Below are 20,542 nucleotides of genomic sequence, written 5' to 3'. Positions count from 1 at the left end.
ATTTCCTACCATTCTCCATGTATGGGATTACTTGCTTCAACCAAACCAACAGGGCCAGGTGCCAGTGGCTCACACCTATAATCCCAGTGCTTAGGGAGGCCAAAGCATGAAGATCATTTGAGCCAAGGGGTTTGAGACTATGGTGAGCTATGATCCTCACCGCACACCAGACTGGGTGACACAGCGAGACCCCCATTTTAAAGCTGCCAACTTGGTCTTCATCTTTTCCATGCTCCCTGTAAATGGCAGTCACTTCCGTAGGTTTGTGCCTCACCTCTAGTAGTTGACGTTTTATTTCATGTTTTAAAAACCTTTGGAAGGCCAGGCGGGTTGGCTCACGACTGTAATCCCAGCACTCTGGGAGGCTGAGGCAGGAGAATCGCTTGAGGTCAGGAGTTCGAGACTAGCCTGGGAACTGGTGTGTATATACACACACACCCTTTGGAAGTAGGTCTTATTTCTCATTCTTCAGAGCATAAACCTCCCCAATGCAGCAATCAAACTCAATCTTTGTTTTCACAGTAAAAGCCTAGCAGAATATATATGACACTTAGGATTTAAAAAAAAAAAAAAATTGTTGCTCAAGGAATGACGGAGCCGTTATATAACAGATAGGACTAAGTAGGGGTAACCTCAAAGGGACGCAACTTCTGGCTTTGTTTTGTTTTGTTTGCCTCCTAAGATTTTACTGCTATAACTGCATCCTTGCACCATCGCGAAATTGACGTCACAATCTGGACTAAAACTACCAATCCCAGAATGCCGAGCGAGGAGGCGGGCTCTCCGGAAGTCGCCGAGTGATTAGTGAGCGGAAGCATTTTCTTCCGGCGGGAAGGGCCCCGGAGGCGGGGACTTGGGGGGAAAGTTGAGACGCGATTACCGGGTTGGTCGGGCCCCATCTGGGAGGGGTTTGTGGGTGAACTCGGGGTCTCCCGCCCGCAGAGGAGATGGATGAGGACGGGCTTCCTCTCATGGGGTCAGGCATAGACCTGACCAAGGTTTGTAAAAGGCGATACTAAACTCCTCCACCGGGAGGAGGATGGGGAAGACGCAGCTTCCCGGGGAGACCACACCTTCCGGGTCCCCACTCTGTCACGGCCCCGGGCCCTTCTGCCGGCCTCAGGAGGGAGAGCTCCGCAGTCCACCTTCAAATGGGGTCCCTCCTGAACTGATTAAGGAGACGGTGTGCATCTCCCAACTTTCGCTTCCCATCTCTCGTGTCTCTGTGCCGCCGGCGACAGACGCCGGTTGTGATAGCTAGCCCTACCTCTTTTTCAGCCCCCAAGTTTTTGTGTGTGTTTGTGTGTTGCTTCTGCCTGCCAAAATTCGTACCAGTGAGTCTAGAGCCTGTTCTCAAACTTTTATGCACCTCTGTCGTCTTCGGACACCCCACCCACAGTTTAGGAAAACAAGTTAATGACTATTCCCAGTCCTTCAAGAAATTCGTATCACACAGCAAAGTGCCTCGTGATTATTTCCAAATATGAAAAGGTTTGCACTGTGTACGTTCCTCCTGTATGAACCATGTTTGTTTTTACGTAACACAGGTGCCAGCTATTCAACAGAAAAGAACGGTGGCTTTTCTAAACCAATTTGTGGTGCACACTGTACAGTTCCTCAACCGCTTTTCTACAGTTTGTGAGGAGGTAGGTCCTGTGATACTGGTTTATAGAGTCGCCTAGAAGTCACCTTGCACTGCTGAGATTGACAAATGGAGTAAAACAAGAATTACAGTCTTTATTCATGTATCATGACCTCTCGTCACCCAATTGTGTTAACACACCTTAAGTTCTCTTTTACTCTGTTACAATCAATCTTGCAACCGTCCTCTACTGAATTAGTGTTCTAGAGGTCCTTGTGAGATAGTTCAGTCAGGCTTATTGCGATTAAAGAGAACAATAGGAAAATCTAAAATTTCTTTTTTTTTTTTTTTTTTTTTTTTTTAGACAGAGTCTAACTCTTACAAGCTAGAGTGCAGTGGCGCGATCTCCGCTCACTGCAACCTCCGCCTCCCGGGTTCAAGCGATTCTCCTGCCTCAGCCTCCTGAGTAGCTGGGATTACAGGCATGCGCCACCATGTCTGGCTAATTTTTTGTATTTAGTAGAGACGGGGGTTTCACCATGTTGGTCAGGCTGGTCTCGAACTCCTGACCTCAGGCGATCTACCAGCCTCGGCCTCCCAAAGTGCTGGGATTACAGGCCCGAGGCACCGTGCCCGACTTCTAAAATTAGTTGAAAATAGTTTTTATTTTGCTATTTGTTATTCGTTCTCGTACCCCAAAACCACATTGTTTATATTAAATTTATTTTACATTCCGAATCTAAAAGATGGCTAGAGGAGATAGGCTGGAAACATAACTTTGGCATCAAATATGATTATAGAAATAAAAATATTTTCTGCAAATGACTTGTAAGGATTAAGTATCCAACTAGGGACTAGGTGCCAGAGCTGGCACAGTAGTGTGCACCTGTAATCCCAGCTACTCGGGAGGCAGAGACAGGAGGATCACTTGTGCCCAGGAGTTTGAGACGAGCCTGGACAACATAGAGAAACTCAGTGTTTTGTTTTTGTTTTAAAAAAGAGGATAGGTACAAGATCCAGGATCCAGGGACTCCCTGTCTTTTAAAAAGCCAAAAAAGAAGATGGGGAGGACAATGGGAACCATGGGCTGAAATTGCATTTAAGGAAAGAAAAGTAAATTATGGGGCTTAGATAATTCACAAGTAAGTCTGTTGAACATTCTGCCTTATGTAAGGTATAGCCTTAGCAATTAGAGTTTGTAGAGGATTTTTGCTTCTATGTTCATTGGGGATATTGACCTTTGGTTTTCTTTTCTTGTAGTGTATTTGTTTGGCTTTGGAATCAGGATAATGCTGGCCTCCTAAATTGAGTTTGAAAATTTTCCCTCCTCTTCAGTATTTTGGAAGAATTTGAGAAGGATTTGTATTAGTTCTTCTTTAAATGTTTGGTAGAATTCAGTAGTGAAGCCATCAGGTCCCGGGGGTTTTATTTAGTGGGAGACTTAACTACTGATTTGATCTCTTATTATTGGTCTGTTCAGATTACCTATTTCTTTATGATTTAGTCTTGATAGGTTGTATGTGTCTAGGAACTTATCCATTCTAGGTTATCCAATCTGTTGGCATATAATTGGTCATAGCAGTCTCTTATGAGCCTTCATATTTCTTTTGTTTTAATTGTAAAGTCATGTTTATTTAAGTATGAGCTTATATTCACTAAAATTTACCGTTAAGTATGAGATTTGACAAATGCATAATCATAACATAATCAAGATGTAGAATAGTTGTAGAACAAGGTGTAGAATCACTCCAAAAATTCCCTCATGTTCCTTTGCAGTCACCCTTTTTTTATCCCTAGGAATCTGTTATTCTGTTTTCTGTCAAAAGGGTCAAATTTAATCACTACAGTGATCTCTGGTACTGTGGAAAAATTCCTGAGCACACAAAACACACAAACCAAATTTTTTAAAAATGAGATGCTTACAAAATTTCTTTAGCATACCAACCAAATGAAGGTAGCTTCATATTTTACTACAGATGCTCAGATATCTTAGGCAGAATTAAGTCCACCATTGCTGTATATATGCCTCAACAGTAATATTTAAGAGTAGACTGTAAAAATAAACTTATAATCTTTAGAATCATCAAAACAATGGTATTATTAAATAACCTTTGTAAGTTAAAGCAGAGTTTATAAAGTTGTCTTCCATAGTTGTAAAATAGCTAGTCTAGTTGGATAGAATTAATGTGTCCTAAAACTGACCTGCTTGAAGAACTACTCTAGGTCATGTCTTTGTAGGTAGAGTATGCTCTTTTGTGTTAACACTGTCTCAAGTTTCAGACTGGGGCTGGTTGATAGAAAAACTAGTTAAAAAAAAAAACAAACAAAAAAACTATTTTAAGTAATGGAATTGAATTTTATGGAAATTCTCTATGGCACCAACTCAACCACAGGACAGAAACAAAAAATTCTTATCTAAACATTCCTATACAAAATTGGGACCATCTCAATTCACCCCAGCTACCACCATGAAAGAGACAAAGAAAGCAAAAACTTCTGTTCTGAATATATCAATGGTCCCATATTCAAATACTGCTTATCTACTTGAAAAGCTTTGATGGACTGGGCACGGTGGCCCACACCTGTAATCCCAGCACTTTGTGCCCACGTGGGCAGATCACCTGAGGCTGAGTTCGAGACCAGCCTGGCCAACATGGTGGAACCCCATCTCCACTGAAAATACAAAAATTAACCAGGTGTGGTGGTACACGCCTGTATTCCCAGCTATTTGGGAGGCTGAGGCAGGAGAATCACTTGAACCTGGGAGGTGGAGGTTGCAGTGAGCCAAGATCTCGCCATTGCACTCCAGCCTGGGTAACAGAGCAATACTCCATCTCAAAAGAACAAAACAAAAAAAAAGAAAAGAAAAAAAGAAAAGCTTCACTGATTCTTTCAAACACACACCAGACCTTAAGTTCATCAGCATTGTAACGTCACTGAGCTGAGTTGCGCTCTGTGGCTGTAAAAGGCAATTCTTTGTATTTCTGTGGTATCAGTTATAACATCTCTTTCATTTCTGATATCATTTGAATCTTCTCCTTTTCTTAATCTAGCTAAAAGTTTGTGGATTTTGTTTATCTTTTCAAAAATCCAGCTCTTAGTTTCATTCATCTTTTCTATTGTTTTTCTAGTCTCTTTCATTTTTTTCTGTTCCGATCATTATTATTTTTTTCCTTCTACTAACTTTGGGTTTTATTTGTTCTTCTATTCCTTGAGTTGTAACACTAGGATGTTTATTTTGGATCTTTCATCTTTTTTGTTATATGTCTTTATTGCTGAAACTTCCTTTCCTCTTAAAACTGCTTTTACCTGCCGGGCGTGGTGGCTCAAGCCTGTAATTCCAGCACTTTGGGAGGCCGAGACGGGCGAATGACAAGGTCAGGAGATCGAGACCATCCTGGCTAACACAGTGAAACCCTGGCTCTACTAAAAAATACAAAAAAAACTAGCCAGGCGAGGTGGCGGGCGCCTGTAGTCCCAGCTACTCGGGAGGCTGAGGCAGGAGAATGTCATGAACCCGGGAGGCGGAGCCTGCAGTGAGCTGAGATCCGGCCACTGCACTCCAGCCTGGGCGACAGAGCAAGACTCTGTCTCAAAGAAAAAAAAAAAAAAAAAATTGCTTTTACCACCTTCCATAAGTATTGATGTGTTGTATGTCCATTTTCATTTGTCTCCAAATATTTTTTAATTTCCCTTTTATTTGACCTATTGGTTGTTTAGGAGCATGTTATTTAATTTCCAGATATTTATGATTTTTTTTCAAGATTCCTTCTATTATTGATTTCTAGTTTCAAACCAGTATGGTCAGAAAAGATACTTGATATGATTTCAGTCTTCTTAAATGTATTAAAACTTGTTTTGTGGCATATCATATAACTTGGAGAATGTTCTGTGGGCCCTTGAGAAGAATGTGTATTTTGTTGCTGTTTTATTGAATTCTCTACATATGTCTGTTAGGGCCAGTGTTTCATTACTGATTTTCTGCCTGGATGATCTGTCTATGGTTCAAAGTAGGTTATTGGTATCCCCCATTATTATTATATTATAGTCTATCTCCAGATCTATTAATATTAATATGTTAATATATTTAGGTGCTCCCATGTTAGATGCATATATGTTTACAGTTGTTATATCTTCTTGATGAATTGCTCCCTGTACCATTATATAATGACCTACTTTGACTCATTTTACAGCCTTTGACTTATAGTCTGTTTTATCTGAAAAGAGCAACTCCTGCTCTTTTTTGGTTTCTATTTACTTGAAATATTCTCTTCCATTCTTCTTTCTCTCTTTCTTTCTTTCCTTTCCTTCTCTCTCTCTCTTTCTTTCTTTCTTTCCTTCCCTCCCTCCCTACCTCCCTCCCTTCCCTCCCTTCCCTTCTCTTTTCCCTCCCCTTTCCCCTTCCCTTTCCTTCCCTTCCCTTTTTCAGGGTCTCCTTCTACATCCCATGCTGGAGTACAGTAGCGTGAACATGGCTTATTGTAGTCTCAACCTCCCAGGCTCCAGCTATCCTCCTATCTCAGCTTCCCATGTAGCTGTGACCACAGGCACACACCACAATGCCTAGCTAATTTTCTAATTGTTTGTAGAGACAGGGTCTCACCATGTTGCCCAGACTGGTCTCAAACTCCTGAGTTCAGGGGATCCTCCTGCCTTGGCATCCCAGGATTACAAATGTGAGCCACTGTGCCCAGCTCTTTTCCATTCTTTCACTTCAATCTATGTGCGTCCATTTTTTAAAGGTGAAGTGAGTCTCTCGTACACAGCATGTAGTTGAGTCTTATTTTTGTATCTTATTCAGTCAACCTGTGTCTTTTGATCAGAGAATGTAGTCCATTTACATTCAAGGTAATTATTGATAGGTAAGGACTTACTGCTGCGATTTTGTTCATTGTTTTCTGGTTGCTTTATAGATCTTTTGTTCCTTTCTTCCATTCTTGCTGTCATCCTTTGTGATTAAATGATTGTCTCTAGTGATATACTGTGATTCCTTACTTTTTATCTTTTGTGTATTTACTATTAGGTTTTTGCTTTGTTGTTCCCATGAGGCTCACATAAAACATGTTATAACAGGCTATTTTAAACTAATAATAACATAACTGATAACATAAAAAACTTCTGCACTTTTACTCCACCTCTCCACATTTTGTTTTTGATTTTGCATTGTACATCTTTTTACACTGCATATCCCTTAAGTTATTTTAGCTATTATTATTTGTAATAGTTTTATCTGTTAACTTTCATACTAAAGATACAAATGATTTAATCACCATGACAGTATTAGAATATTCTGAATTTGACTGTATATATTTTTTTTCAGCTCTAAAATTGCTGTTTGATTTTTTTTTTTTAATAATTCCAATCTTTCTGTTACATTTCTCATTTTGGTCACTTACTATTTTCTTGATTTCATTGAATTGTTTCTCTGAATTTTCCTGAAGTCCACTGAGCTTCCCTAAAACAATAATTTTGGATTCGTTGTGAAGAAGGGTCAGTTACTGGTGATTTATTTTGTTTCTTTGGTAGTGACGTGTTTCCCTGATTATTCTTGGTCTTTGTGGCCATGTGTTGGTATGTATGTGTTTGAAGAAGTAAGGACTTATTCCAGTCTTTGCAGACTGGCTTTGTCTGGGAAAGCCCTTCACCAGTAAGCCCATCCAGAGGTTCTAGACAGGCCATCTGTTGTGGTGCATGGCAGGCTTGCTGCTGGAGTCCTTGGGTAGGCTGGCCTGGTGCCTGGGGTTATAGGGTTGTTCCTGGAGCCTGATCCACTGGGATGGACCTGCTGATTAGCTCTATAGAGGTGGGCCTGGATCCTTAGGGTTCTGACTTGAAACCTAAGTCTGCAGGGGCTGGTCTGACACTGGGATGAGCCTTGAGCCTGAGTCTGCAGTGTCTGGCCAGGTTCCAAGGTGGGCCTGGTGCTTGGGACCCCTGGGATGGACTTGGAGCCAGAGTATGTGGAGGTGGGCCTGGGTCCTGGTTGTACTGTGACTAGCCTGGAGCCTGAGTCTGCAGCAATGGTCCTGAAGCCTCAGTCCATGGGGGCCAGTCTGGCAATGGAATCTACTGGGGTGGTCCCAGACTCCGGGTCTGCTGGAACATACCTAGATTCTGACTGACCACAGGGATTTGCCTGGGGCCAGCGTGGTGCTGGGGCAAGTGTGCAGCCTGGGGTCACAGGGGCCAGACTGGAGCCTGGGATTATAGGTGGTGGCCTGGTGACTTGGGCTACATGGGGCTGGCCGGGGTCCTAGGGCAATAGTGGCTAGCCTGGAACTTGAGTCCACAGGGATGGTCCTGGAGCCTGTGTCTATGGGTGCCAGCCCAACAGAAGGGCCTACTGGGATGGGCCTAAAACCTACTTCTACTGGGGTGTGGGCTGCAGGAGCCAAACTGGGGCCACAGGAGCTGACTCGGCATTGGTCAGGCCTGGAACCTGTATCTGCAGGAGCTGGCCTGGTGCTGGCGTGGGCCTGAACCTTGGGCCCATGGAGGCCAGCCCTGTGCTGGGAGTGGTCTAGAACCTAGGGCCACTGGGGCTGGCCTGCCCCTAGAGCAGACCTGGAGACAATCTATGCAGTCTTGCCTGGTGCTGGGGCTGTCCTGAGTCTTGAGCTGGTCTGGAGCCTGGGGTCCCAGTGGGACAAGCCTAGAACTCAGGACTAGGTGATCCAGCCTAGTGCCAGGAGGGGCCTAAAGGCTTCGCCTGCAGGTGTCAGCCTGGAGTCTGGGCTGAGGGGGCTTGCTCAGCACTGAGTTCTACTGGGGTGGGCCTGGTGTTGTGGTCCAAGGCAAAGTCCTGTGCTCACTACCTCTCCTTCGCCCACTTGGAGGGTATCTCTCTCCATGCTGTGCTGCCAGGAGTTGGGGAAAGGGTGACATGAGTTCTGTAAAACTGTCCTTCTTACCCTCTTCAATGTGTTTTTTCTTATTTTTGTGCTACACCCAGTGCTACAATTTCTCACCTGGTTTCCTTAGCTCTTGAGAAGGTATTTTCATGTGTGAATAGTTTTTCAAATGGATGTTTCTGTGGGAGGATCAGTGCTGGAAAGTCCTGTTTCCCCATCTTGCTGTTGTCCCACCTTTTTCTCCTTTATGTTTGATAATCTAGGGTTGACTGTAACTGATTTTCTACAATATATATTTTAGCAATTTGGATATTCATGTCAGCTGGAGGCTGCTCAATGAGATGACAACTAATATTTATTCTGTACTTACTCTGTGCTGGGCATCATACTAAGTGCTTTATGTGTATTTAATTATAGCAGTCAGCCCTTTGAGAGAGGCTTAGTTATCCCACTCATACAGATACAGAAACTAAGATGTAGAGGAGTTTAAATCATTTGCTTAGTCATTCATTCATTCAACATATTTTTGCATGCCCCCAGTAGTTGTAGCTGCATTAGCTGCACATACACAGAAAGTAGCAGAACTGGATTCCCACTGACTTTTTAACTGGAAAAGTCAATATCTCATTACTCTCTTACATTGCACTGACTTAACCTGATTAAGAAGCATGCTTATGTCAGTTTCAAGTGAGAGTGTGCAGTACAAGTACCTTATAGCTATATTAAAATCTATTTTTAGATTCATATTCACTTCTTTGCTATGCTATGTCTATTTGTTGTAATATATTTTTATGTCAATTCCAAGAATATATGTATTCAAATGTAAGGTGCCATTTTCTCCCAAGTTAAAGTCACTTTGGTGTTTTGAAATGTTTTTGTTAATAGTACCTAATAGGCCTCTAGTCCTTATTTATTTAAAGCCTTAAACCAGAACCAACTGACTGTTTCTCTCAGCAAAAGAGGAACCTCAACTGTTAGTTTTTGAACTGAGAGTGAACTGGGAGGAAAAAGAAAACTTTCCCCATCCCCCGACAGGATCTGGTTTGAACCAAACCCAAACTTAAACAACTTCAGTCATAGATAAACCCTCAAGCCAGAATTAAGTTTGAAACAAATTGCTAGGCTTCTTTCTTCGTCTGTGGCACTGTTTTTAGAGTTCTTCACTAAAGAGAAGAGTATAAAACTGCATTCTGTGAAGAACTCAACTTTGCAAAAACTTTCTGCATATTAGGCTACTTTTGTAACTCTTCCAGTGATTGGCACCAGAGTAGAAGAGAGATTAGATGACAGAGAAAGTAGTAGAATCAGACCCACATTGCAGAGGTACTTAGGGTCATCTCCTCTTCCATCACAAATCCCCAGTGAGCATTTTTATTCTTGCTTTAGTCAGCAAAATCTTATGGTCATCCATTGGGACTGCAAATTTTGAGGGGTTGGCGGGAAGCAACATAAGATCTACGCATATTGCAGGTGAAACCTGAGCATTTAACCTTATAGTGAGTTTTAAAGTAGTGGTACTTTGTAAACAGGAGTGTCAAATGTGAACTTTGGGTTTTTGGGGTTTTTTATAATTTTTTTTTCTTTTCCCTCTAAGACGGGGTCTTGCTCTATCACCCAGGCTGGAGTGCAGTGGCGTGATCACAGCTCAGGGCAACCTCAACTTCCTGGGCTCAAGTGATCCTCCCACCTCAGCCTCCCTAGAAGCTTGGACTATAGGCATGTCACTACACCAGGCTAATTTTGTGTGTGTGTTTGTGTTTGTGTGTGTGTGTGTGTGTGTGTGTGTGTGTGTGTGAGTTAGAGATGGCATCTCACTACATTATAGGCTGGTCTCCAACTCTTAGGCTTAAGTGATCCCTCGGCCTCGGCCTCCCAAGTGCTGGAATTATAGGCATGAGCCACTGTACCTGGCCAGAATGTTATTTTAATTCAAACTTTTTTTGTTGTTTTTTTGTAAGACAGGGTCTCACTTTGTCACCCAGGCTGGAGTGGAGTGGAGTGATCTTAGCTCACTGCAGCCTAGACCTCCTGCCTCAGTGCCCCAAGTAGCTGGAACTACAGGTGCATGCCACCACACCTGGCTAATTTTTTGTATTTGTAGAGACAGGGTTTCCATATGTTGCCCAGGCTGGTCTTGAACTCCTGAGTTCAAGCCATCTGCCTGCCTCAGCCTCCCAAAGTTCTAGGATTACAAGCGCCCTCAGCCAAACTCAGACTTATTACATGCCTGAGATATTGGATTTTTAAATAATTTTTTAATATTCTGAAATTTTTCTTTTTTCTAAAATCTTTAGGTACAAGCAAAAGTGCTGAGAATTGTCACATAACCTAAAAGTTTCTTTAGTGCTTATCTTCTACATTCCTTTTTTTAGCCTGCCATTGGACTTAACTTTTAATCAGATAATGTTTTACTTAAATCCTTATTTGCTCTTACATCTTTAACAACTGCTGGGCTTAAGTATCAGACACAACCTAATAAAACCTTGATTGCTTCCTTTTCTGGCTTCTGGGGCACATACAACACAGTGGGGTATACCAAGAGATCCATTATCTTAAAATACTGTTTCCCTTTTAGAGAAATGGATATATAAGCAAGGTATTTTACAACCATGAAACACCAGTGTTTTGTTTCCGTATTCAACTAGTAACTCCATATTTCCTTCTTTATTTTGTCCTTTTTTAAACTTTATAAAATGTACTGCTTTGGAAATAGATGGATAGTAAATCAAGCTTTCAGCTTATCTGACAAATATCAGGGACTTTATAAATTCCCCTGTTACCCAAACCATAGCATTTCAAGTTTGTTTTCAGTGTTCATAAAACAATGGTTAAATGGATGATAGACCGTTACCTTCCCATTTCCTCTTGCTAAAACTTTCAGAGGTGAGAACAGCTACTGTCACCAATTATGTTACTTTCGTTATATCCATAGTCATCCATAATTTAGAGCAGTGGCTCTCAACCAGGGTACATATGGCTATGTCTAGAGGTGTTTTTGAGTGTAATAACTGGGAAGTGCTACTGACATTTAGTGGATAGAGACCAGAGATTCTGCTACGCGTCTTGTAGCGTGCAGGACAGTCCCCTGCAACAAAGAATATTTCACCCACAAATGTCAATATAGCCAGCATTGAAAAACCTGTTTTATAGTGGTCTGGGAGTTGTATGAGGAAAATGCCACAAGCATAAACATCTTAGAAATGAACTTCAGCAACCCATCAGTGAACCCAGGTATACCTTTTCACTTGACAATGTCTCTTTAAAAAGTATACATTCAGGTATGTTATAGCAATAATTACATTGGAACATACAAAACCATTTATTAGACTCAATTATCTTTGAAAAGGAGTTCTTTCTTAGTCATGCCATGGACGCTTTGACAGTCTAGTGAAACCAAATTAATGTTTTCAGGTGGATAAAATAAAATGCCTAGGATTACAAAAGAAACCAGTTATATACTTAAAAAAATTTAAAACTATGTTATACTAGTAGGTTATTTATTAAAGCATTAAATTATATTATCCTTTCGTATGTCTAATAACCATAATTTTGAAGTGTAAAGAAATCTGCAGCAATTGTGATGTGATTTAAAAAAAATCTGATTTCTATTGATGACAGTCATAGATCCTAAAACCACCGTGATTTTTTTTTTCTTTTTTTTTTTTTTTTTTGAGACAGAGTCTCACTCATCGCCCAAGCTGGAGTGCAGTGGCATGATCTCAGCTCACTGCAACCCCCGCTTTCCAGGTTCAAGCGATTCTCCTGCCTCAGCCTCCTCAGTAGCTGGGACTACAGACGCACACCACCACACCTGGCTAATTTTTTTGTATTTTTAGTAGAGATGGGGGTTTCACTCTGTTGGCCAGGCTGGTCTCGAACTCCTGACCTCAGGTGATACACCTGCCTCGGCCTCCCAAAGTGCTGGCATGAGCCATTGTGCCCAACCTACGGTGATTTTTTTTTTTTACTATGTTTTTAAACAATGCCAAATTTAAGGTAGAAGTAGATAAAAATAAAGGTAGAATTTTTTTCTCTCATCCTAGTTCATGTACTGTAGTTCAGAACCACTTTGTAAGTGATCATCTCAGAATCAGAAGAGCAAAAGGCTTTTCCTCTTGGCACAGAATCATCTTAGTGAGAAACGAATTGATCATTTGTTAGCTTTGGATAACAAAAATTCTATGCAATACCCAATAATTTACCATTATGTTTTAACAATGTAAAATTCTCAAAAAATCTGATGAAATGTATTGCCTCTGGAGTTGGAGGGTTTGAGTTCGGGATATTTTACTTCTATAAAACTCAATTTTCTCATCTTTAAAATTGGCGTAATAGTTCCTACTTCATAGATTTGGTGTAAGATTTCAATTGATATGTTGCATATACAGTGTGCCGTATGTGGCAAGGCAAAGACTCAAATATTTACAATATTGATGATTATTGCTTAAAAGTAAATACTTCTAAAGGTATATTAAAACAGAAAAATTTTTAATTCAATTTTTTGTTTCCTTTTTTGTTTCCTTCAGTCAAACCAATATGTCCGTTTTTAAATAAGGTGGAAATTATCATTCACTTTACATATTAATTTGCTGTAGAATTTCTTCTCTAGTGAATTGAGACACTGATTAGATTTGCCAAAATTAAATTTCTATGATTTTAAGGAATACACTTATAATTTGGAGAGGATTCATCCATAATACATGTTATAAACCTGTATTGGTGTTTACCTAAAAGCCTTATGTGAATGAATTCTAGAAGTCAAGGGTGAACTTAGCTTTGATACCGTAAAAACTAGATCCTAATACTTTATTTGAGGATTATATCTTTGTGGATATCAAGATGTTAACCTAAAAATAAGTGATCTGTAAAGAAGCTTTGTGGCCACTTTCAGTTTTTTGTCCCCTCTAATTGTGGGCAAAGTGACCATTTCACAGAATGATAAAGTTCTACTTAATAGTCAGGATCTTAATAATAGCCCAGAATACAGTCAGGATGCTGTGTATCTGCCAACTTGTAAACTGGCTAACTGCTCTTGGATTATGTGACTGAATGTAATGTTTAAGATTAGGAGGTTTTGGCCGGGCGCGGTGGCTCAAGCCTGTAATCCCAGCACTTTGGGAGGCCGAGACGGGCGGATCACGAGGTCAGCAGATCGAGACCATCCTGGCTAACACAGTGAAACCCCGTCTCTACTAAAAAATACAAAAAAAAAAACTAGCCGGGTGAGGTGGCGGCGCCTGTAGTCCCAGCTACTCGGGAGGCTGAGGCAGGAGAATGGCGGGAACCCGGGAGGCGGAGCTTGCAGTGAGCCGAGATCGTGCCACAGCACTCCAGCCTGGGCGACAGAGCGAGACTCCGTCTCAAAAAAAAAAAAAGATTAAGAGGTTTTAAGTAAATGTTCTTATAGGTCATATTTTATGATGTTACCTTTCTTTGTGTAGGTGTATATTTACAAGGTATATTGACAATTTATATAGAGTAACAAGCATGATAAGCTCTTCAATCTGGTTTACCTTGCGTTTTGATGGTAGATTTTGTTTTAATACTCTAGTTTTTTCTCTTCTCTTTCCGAAATGAATTACTCGTCTTCCAATTCCATCCCCCTTTATTTTTCAAACTATGGATGTTTAAATCTGGGACGAGTTATATATGCTTATGCATTTAAGTAATTTATAAAGGCAGACTTTGTTGCAGAGTGTCTTTGAATAATTTTTATTCTTTTATTTTCTATGAAAAAATTTCTTCATCAACAAATAATTATTAAGCTCCTATTAAGTGTCAGGGTACTATTCTGGGCACTACAGGTACAGTAGTAAACAAAAGGCTCTATCCTGGTTTGTTTATATTCTGGTCTCAACAATTGTTTACTGCTCTGATAATGAGTTTGCAGAAAATGTCACTTTGTTATAAGTGAATATGATTTTATAAAATAACTGAGAAGCGACTGGGTGCGGTGGCTCACGCCTGAATCCCAGCACTTTAGGAGGCCAAGGTGGGCAGATCACGAGGTCAAGAGATCGAGATCATCCTGACCGATATGGTGAAACAACATCTCTACTAAAAATACAAAAATTAGCTGGGCGTGGTGGCGCGTGCCTGTAGTCCCAGCTACTTGGGAGGCTGAGGCAGGAGAATCGCTTGAACCCAGGAGGCAGAGGTTGCAGGGAGCCGAGATCACGCCACTGCACTCCAACCTGGTGACAGAGCAAGACTCTGTCCCCAAAAAAACCCAAAAACTAAGAAGCATTCTAATACAGGTAATAGAAGAGTTCTCATTCCTACTCATGTAAATAAGACAGTACTACATTAGAATATGACAAATATTTAATGGTTTTTAATATTTTCAAATCTGCCCTTAGTTATTGTTAACAGTTTATTTTAATTAAAATCTTTATATTTATGTCTCTAATTTTTCTTTTCCAGAAACTGGCAGACCTTTCGCTTCGTATCCAACAAATTGAAACAACTCTAAATATTTTAGATGCAAAGGTTAGTATTTCTGAATAATTTGTAGTATAAACTTTGCTGTACATATACCAGCTTTCTTAATCATACTTAACTTTCATTGCATTTGGGAGTGATTCCATTTAACTTCTGTATCTGTGAAGTGATACTGGTTGTGTTTTTAATTTTACTGCAATTGCAAAGAAAATGGTGTTCATTATGAACCATTAATTCAAACGTACACATGGTTTGAGATTTCTTTCATTGTGCTAGGCAAACGCATAATGCGAGTAACATGTTAACAAGTTGAGCTGTTATCAAGCGCACTTCATTTGATAGAAAATTCCAAATTTATTTTACTAGTTATTATGTGATAATACAATAATAGTTATATAAATCTTTAGATGTCTCAGAGCAAATTTTAGAGACAATATCATCTGTTTCTATTTGCGAATACCTTAAATGCTAATGAAGAATACAATTTTGATGTCAGAAATTGCAAATGATAACTAAGAAAAACAGAAGACTGTTTTAGATTGAAAGCTTAAAGATTTCAATAACAGTGATGTATTTAGTTTGGTTTCATTTTTAATATTTTTTACATGTGTTTTTTCTGTTTATAAAATTATGGAGACACTAGTGTATTTTCATTACTAACTTTTCTGAAATTAATATTTTCTTTGTCCATTTACCAAAAAAAACCTAAGAAATATTCAGTGAATATTTATGAGGAAGAAAAAAATGATATCCCTTTTTAATATGACCAGAATGTCTAGTTTGTACTTACTACGTGTCCTTATGGACTTCAGCAACTGTGTTTCTCTTAGAACATTTCTCTTGTTTGGAAACCTGGCCTTGAACATGTTCAAGTATTCCTCTAGCAGCCATACCCACTTGAAACTATTTGGGCCGTAGCCACTGTGCTAACTATGGTTATCAGTCAACAGTTCTCAATGAGTATTGCTGCTTGAGATCTTATTACCATTGGTTTTTTTTTATTATTATTCTTTATTATGAATATGTGTCTTATTTTAGTGTTTAAGGAATTCTTAGGGAGTTAGAGTCCAAGGTCACACATTAAGTTACCATATGGACAAGTTAACCTTAGTTATCTCCATGGCCATAGAGTCATCCCCAAAATTAGCCAAACGTCTGACAAATGTGTGTCATTGATATCAGGATGAACTCAGAAAAGAAGGTTTTTATGGGTCTTACAGATCTAACCTGAAATGCTAAACCATTTCAGGTTGAAATACCAACAATATGCCCATTTTTTTTGCATACAAGAAACGTATTTTAATAACGTTCAGTGGTGAATGTTCAAAGAAAGAAATAAGAATGAGCTGTGTCATACATTAAAGTGTAAAGACAAGAGCTTTGGCATATCCTAGATAATTGAAAGTCAAAATTTGCACAAAGCCCTTTTTTTTCAAAGTATTATTAATAGAAATATTTTTACAACAACTTTTCTAGGTACATTTTCTTATCTCTACAGGTGAGATAATTGAGACATAGGGAGATTAGCACAAGATCACACAGCTTGTGAGTGGTAGAGCTAAAAGTTAAACCTAGACAGTCTGACTTCAAAGATCAGCTCTCAGTCATTACACTAGGATTGCCTGTATTTTGAAAATAATGGTTATATAAACTAAATTAGATTTTTGAGAAGTTCTTCAAAATAATTTGTGACTGTCTTCCACTTTTAGTTTATGACATGGAAAATTTAAGACAAGATATTATGAACCTGTTTGTATAGCCTTAAAACTTAAGACAGCTATTAAAAATATACAAACCTAGAAACTTATAGTGTTTATGCAGGTACTATCTTCATATTTCAATACCAATTTTCTTTTCATCTTTTTTCAGTTGTCATCTATCCCAGGCCTAGATGATGTCACAGTTGAAGTATCTCCTTTAAATGTCACCAGTGTCACAAATGGAGCACATCCTGAAGCCACTTCAGAGCAACCACAGGTAAGTGAGTTCTAAGAAATGAGCAGATGTTTTTGGTTGAAACTGATAGTTTTAAGCAGCAGGTTGGAAGGAAGAAAAATAAAAATGTAAAACTTCTAATAGTAAAATTTTAAAACCTTAACATAGAAAATGAAGTTTGGGAAAAACAAATTAGCTGTGTTATTTTGAAGGGCTTCCTTAAGTTAATACTTTCTTTGCCTATAAAAAAGAAAATCAGTCTATGTAGGACTAGGAAAAATCTTCAAATAATTATTTTCTTCAAAATAATTAGAAATTTTTCTAAGTTCTTATAAGAAATGTACTTTTAAAATGTTTTATTGTAAAATTTTTGAACATACACAAAAATAGACCTGAATTCACCAGTTATGATTTGTCACAATTGCTTTATCTATTTTCTTGGTCACTTGCTGAAATTAATCCCAGACAGCTTATCATCTCACCCCTGCATAAATTTTTGAGCATCTCTGAAAAGTTTTGACATGTTCTTTTGTAACATTTTGCTTATATAAATGCCCTTATCATATACAATGTAATTAACAATAATTGGCCAGGTGCAGTCTTTCATGCCTGTAATCCCAGCACTTTGGGAGGCTGAGGCAAGTGGATTCCTTGAGCTCAGGAGTTTGAGATTAGCCTGGGCAACATGGTAAAACTCTGTCTCCACTAAAAATACAAAAATTAGCCAGGTGTGGTGGCACGCACCTGTGGTCTCAACTACTCAGGAGGCTGAGGTGAGGGGATCACTTGAGCTCACGAGGCAGAGGTTGCGGTGAACTGAGATTGCACTACTGCACTCCAGCCTAGGTGACAGCGCAAGACCCTGCCTCAAAAATAAAATAAATGAACATTCGCTGGTATTGTCTAACCCCTTGTTACTCAAGTACACCCCATGGACCAACCACACGGGCATCACCTGGCAGCTTGTTAGAATGAAGCATCTCAGGCTCCACCCCAAAACTGCTGAGAATCTACATTTTAACAAGACCCCTAGGTGATCTGTAGGCTCTTAAAATTTGAGAGCTACTGATCTTAGAAATACCAGTTGTGTAAAAACTGTGTTTCTGAAGTTGATTCATTTGAATCAGCATCCTAATAAAAGCTATACTTTACATTTGGCTCTTAGATCTTAACACTTACTTATGCTTCTGTATGAATTTCAATTTTCTATTACTTTTTATTTCAAAAAATAAAAATTATTTGTTTTTTGAGAACAATCTCTAGTGTATCTCAGCGAGGTATTAAAATCTAAAACAAAATAATTATCAAAGTGGTGGCCTACCAAAGTAATAATAAACAAATTAAACAAATAGACTTATAATGGAATTCTGCCTTTGTACCTGGAGGCACTTTTCACAGGATATTTTTTAGATCATGATGATGTTGACAATGATGATAACAGCTAACACTTCAAGAGTGCTTTCTGTCTACCAAGGCATGCACGTTTCTAAGTGCCTTTCATAAATGAATTCAATCTTTACAACAGCCCTATAATATAAGCACCATATTATCAATCTTACTTTATAGATGGGTCAAATGAGGTATATAGAGGTTAAGTAACTTGCTGAAGGTCGAAAAGTAATGTAAGAATTAGAATTTTAACCCAGAAAGTCTGGTGCCAAGAGCCCTAGCACTTACCTGCTACACTACACTATACTACACTACACTACTCTGTTTTCAGTACCTGTGTTCAATTTATTAAACATATTGAGGATATGTGGTATGAGGCCCTGTAGGAAAAGCCATATATTTAGAATATAGTATATATTTGGGTAATAAATTAGATTATCATTTACTTAATTAGATATTATAAAATTTAACATCCATTTATTTAATATAGCAAACTTCATTATCCTGGCCACTCAAATATATAAAATGCAAGAGGATATCCAGATGTTATAGAGGAGTTTAACTTTATATTCTCTCAATTAAATATGACTATCCTCTTTCTAAAACAAAGCATCTATAAAGAATATCAAGAAAATATTTCCACTCTATCTAGTAGTTATTATGTGGTGGATAGAGCAGTCATATATTTCTATAATATTTTTAAGTATACCTAACTTTGATTATTAATTTTTCCAGGTGCTATTATGAATGCCATCTATAATATGCCCTTTAAAATTTTTATGCAGTTGTGTTGGTCCTCACATATTTAATATCCCAAAAAATTGATTACCAGTAATCACAGCTGAATTTCTTAATTTGCTTTGCAAATTCAGAATAACCTGGTATATCTCTGGCAATTTTATTTAAAAATGTTTATGTATTTATTTAGAGGGTTTATGAAGTTCTTTTGGCTTCCAAAGTTTGAAATACTGTGATAAAGTTGTGTGTTGATTAGCTTAATAAAATAACTGCTCAGCATGTTCTTAATATTCACATCAACTTCTCATTTCTTCGTTGTTATCAACTGGTATATTTTATACAAAATATTTTGAAGTGGGCTTAAGTATTGCTTAATCCAGAGTTTTCATTGACATTATAGTTCACTCAATTAACAGATAAAGGGGAATAGTGCACTTTTTTAAAAAATCATCTATTTATCACTCTCTCTAATCTATACATGAGTCAAAGACCCAAAGTTTGTGTACTGATATTTCTGCAACTTTAATTTCATAGTTCAGATTTCATCATTATTCACAATAGAATATCCAATTGTGCAGAGTGAGTTTGATTTGAGAATAAATGAAGGACAGTTGAGAGATATGATAGAGGTTTTAATGGATCATTCAGATAGCAATGGTGTTTCATAATTAAACCTTGTTGAGGTCTTGGTTATTATGCAAAAGTTAACGACTGAGAGTTGATATCTGGCCAGGATATAGTTCTCATTTGCACCATTTTGCTATTATATGAGTTTAATTTCCATAAATTGTTAAAAAACATATTTGGTTATTGTTTTAATTTTTTATTTAATTAACAGTGTTTTGGAATTTTTGTATTTATGTATATTATAGATGAATATATATATATACACACACACACATATATATATACACACACACACACTGACTTTTGTAAAACTTAGCTATATCATGTAACAGAAGAAACCTAAAGGATTTTTGGATGTTTTATTTGCTTTGGAATTTTCAACAGATTTAATTTATATTTGAATTATCTGAGGAAAAACTTCAATATGTAATTCACATTCATAGTCTAAAGACTGTGAAGATATAAAGATATTGATTTATCTACATTTCAGCATGAACAATAGACATAAAATTGATTTCTTCTGAGGAAATTCTTCTTAATGCTTATATACAGATAATGAGAGAGATTCACAAAACTAAGCTTTTTCTAAATGTTTGGTTTGATACAAAAATCAAGTACTGTATACAGGCAGTTCTAGTTTTGCATTTAAGCAAGGATATGGTTCTGATATGCACAAGTTTCAGTAACATGGTACCATGCAAAGTGAAGACTGCCTGTATAACAATAGCATTTTTATCTAAAAAGGCCATTCCCCAAGATTCTTTATTACAAGTCGTATGTAGTATGACTTTTAACCACTCTGTAGACAATGTTACCATTAATAGTTCCATCAGTAGCTGAAATATATAGAACCAGATAATTCTGTCTGACAAACTGGCTTCTCTTCTACAACTTCTCCAAAAATTGCTTTCTAAAAAGTTAGAAGAGCCATGTCCACTTAGAATAAAATGATTTACTAAATAAAGGGCTCAATTAGGTA

The 20,542-nt window shown here is 38.3% G+C and overlaps 1 protein-coding gene across 6 annotated transcripts in view; it reads left to right on the top strand.

The window, feature by feature from the left end:
- Nucleotides 1–785: 785 nt before the first annotated feature.
- Nucleotides 786–20,542, top strand: part of WASHC3 (WASH complex subunit 3) — a 47,032-nt gene continuing 27,275 nt past the window's right edge. For 4 of the 6 annotated variants that reach the window (XR_003121911.1, XR_003121912.1, XM_025403581.1 and 1 more), the window contains exons 1-4: nt 786–998; nt 1,548–1,646; nt 14,857–14,922; nt 16,744–16,851. Coding sequence is in view for 4 of the 6 variants with exons in the window: in XM_025403581.1 (XP_025259366.1) it covers nt 948–998; nt 1,548–1,646; nt 14,857–14,922; nt 16,744–16,851 (324 nt within the window). In the remaining 2 variants the exon portion in view is untranslated. The other 2 variants (XM_025403579.1, XM_025403578.1) reach the window with 1 other exon arrangement.

This window comes from Theropithecus gelada, chromosome 11 (genome assembly GCF_003255815.1).
Source record: "Theropithecus gelada isolate Dixy chromosome 11, Tgel_1.0, whole genome shotgun sequence".
Lineage (NCBI taxonomy): Eukaryota > Metazoa > Chordata > Mammalia > Primates > Cercopithecidae > Theropithecus > Theropithecus gelada.
This window is presented reverse-complemented; position numbering and strand designations above follow the sequence as displayed.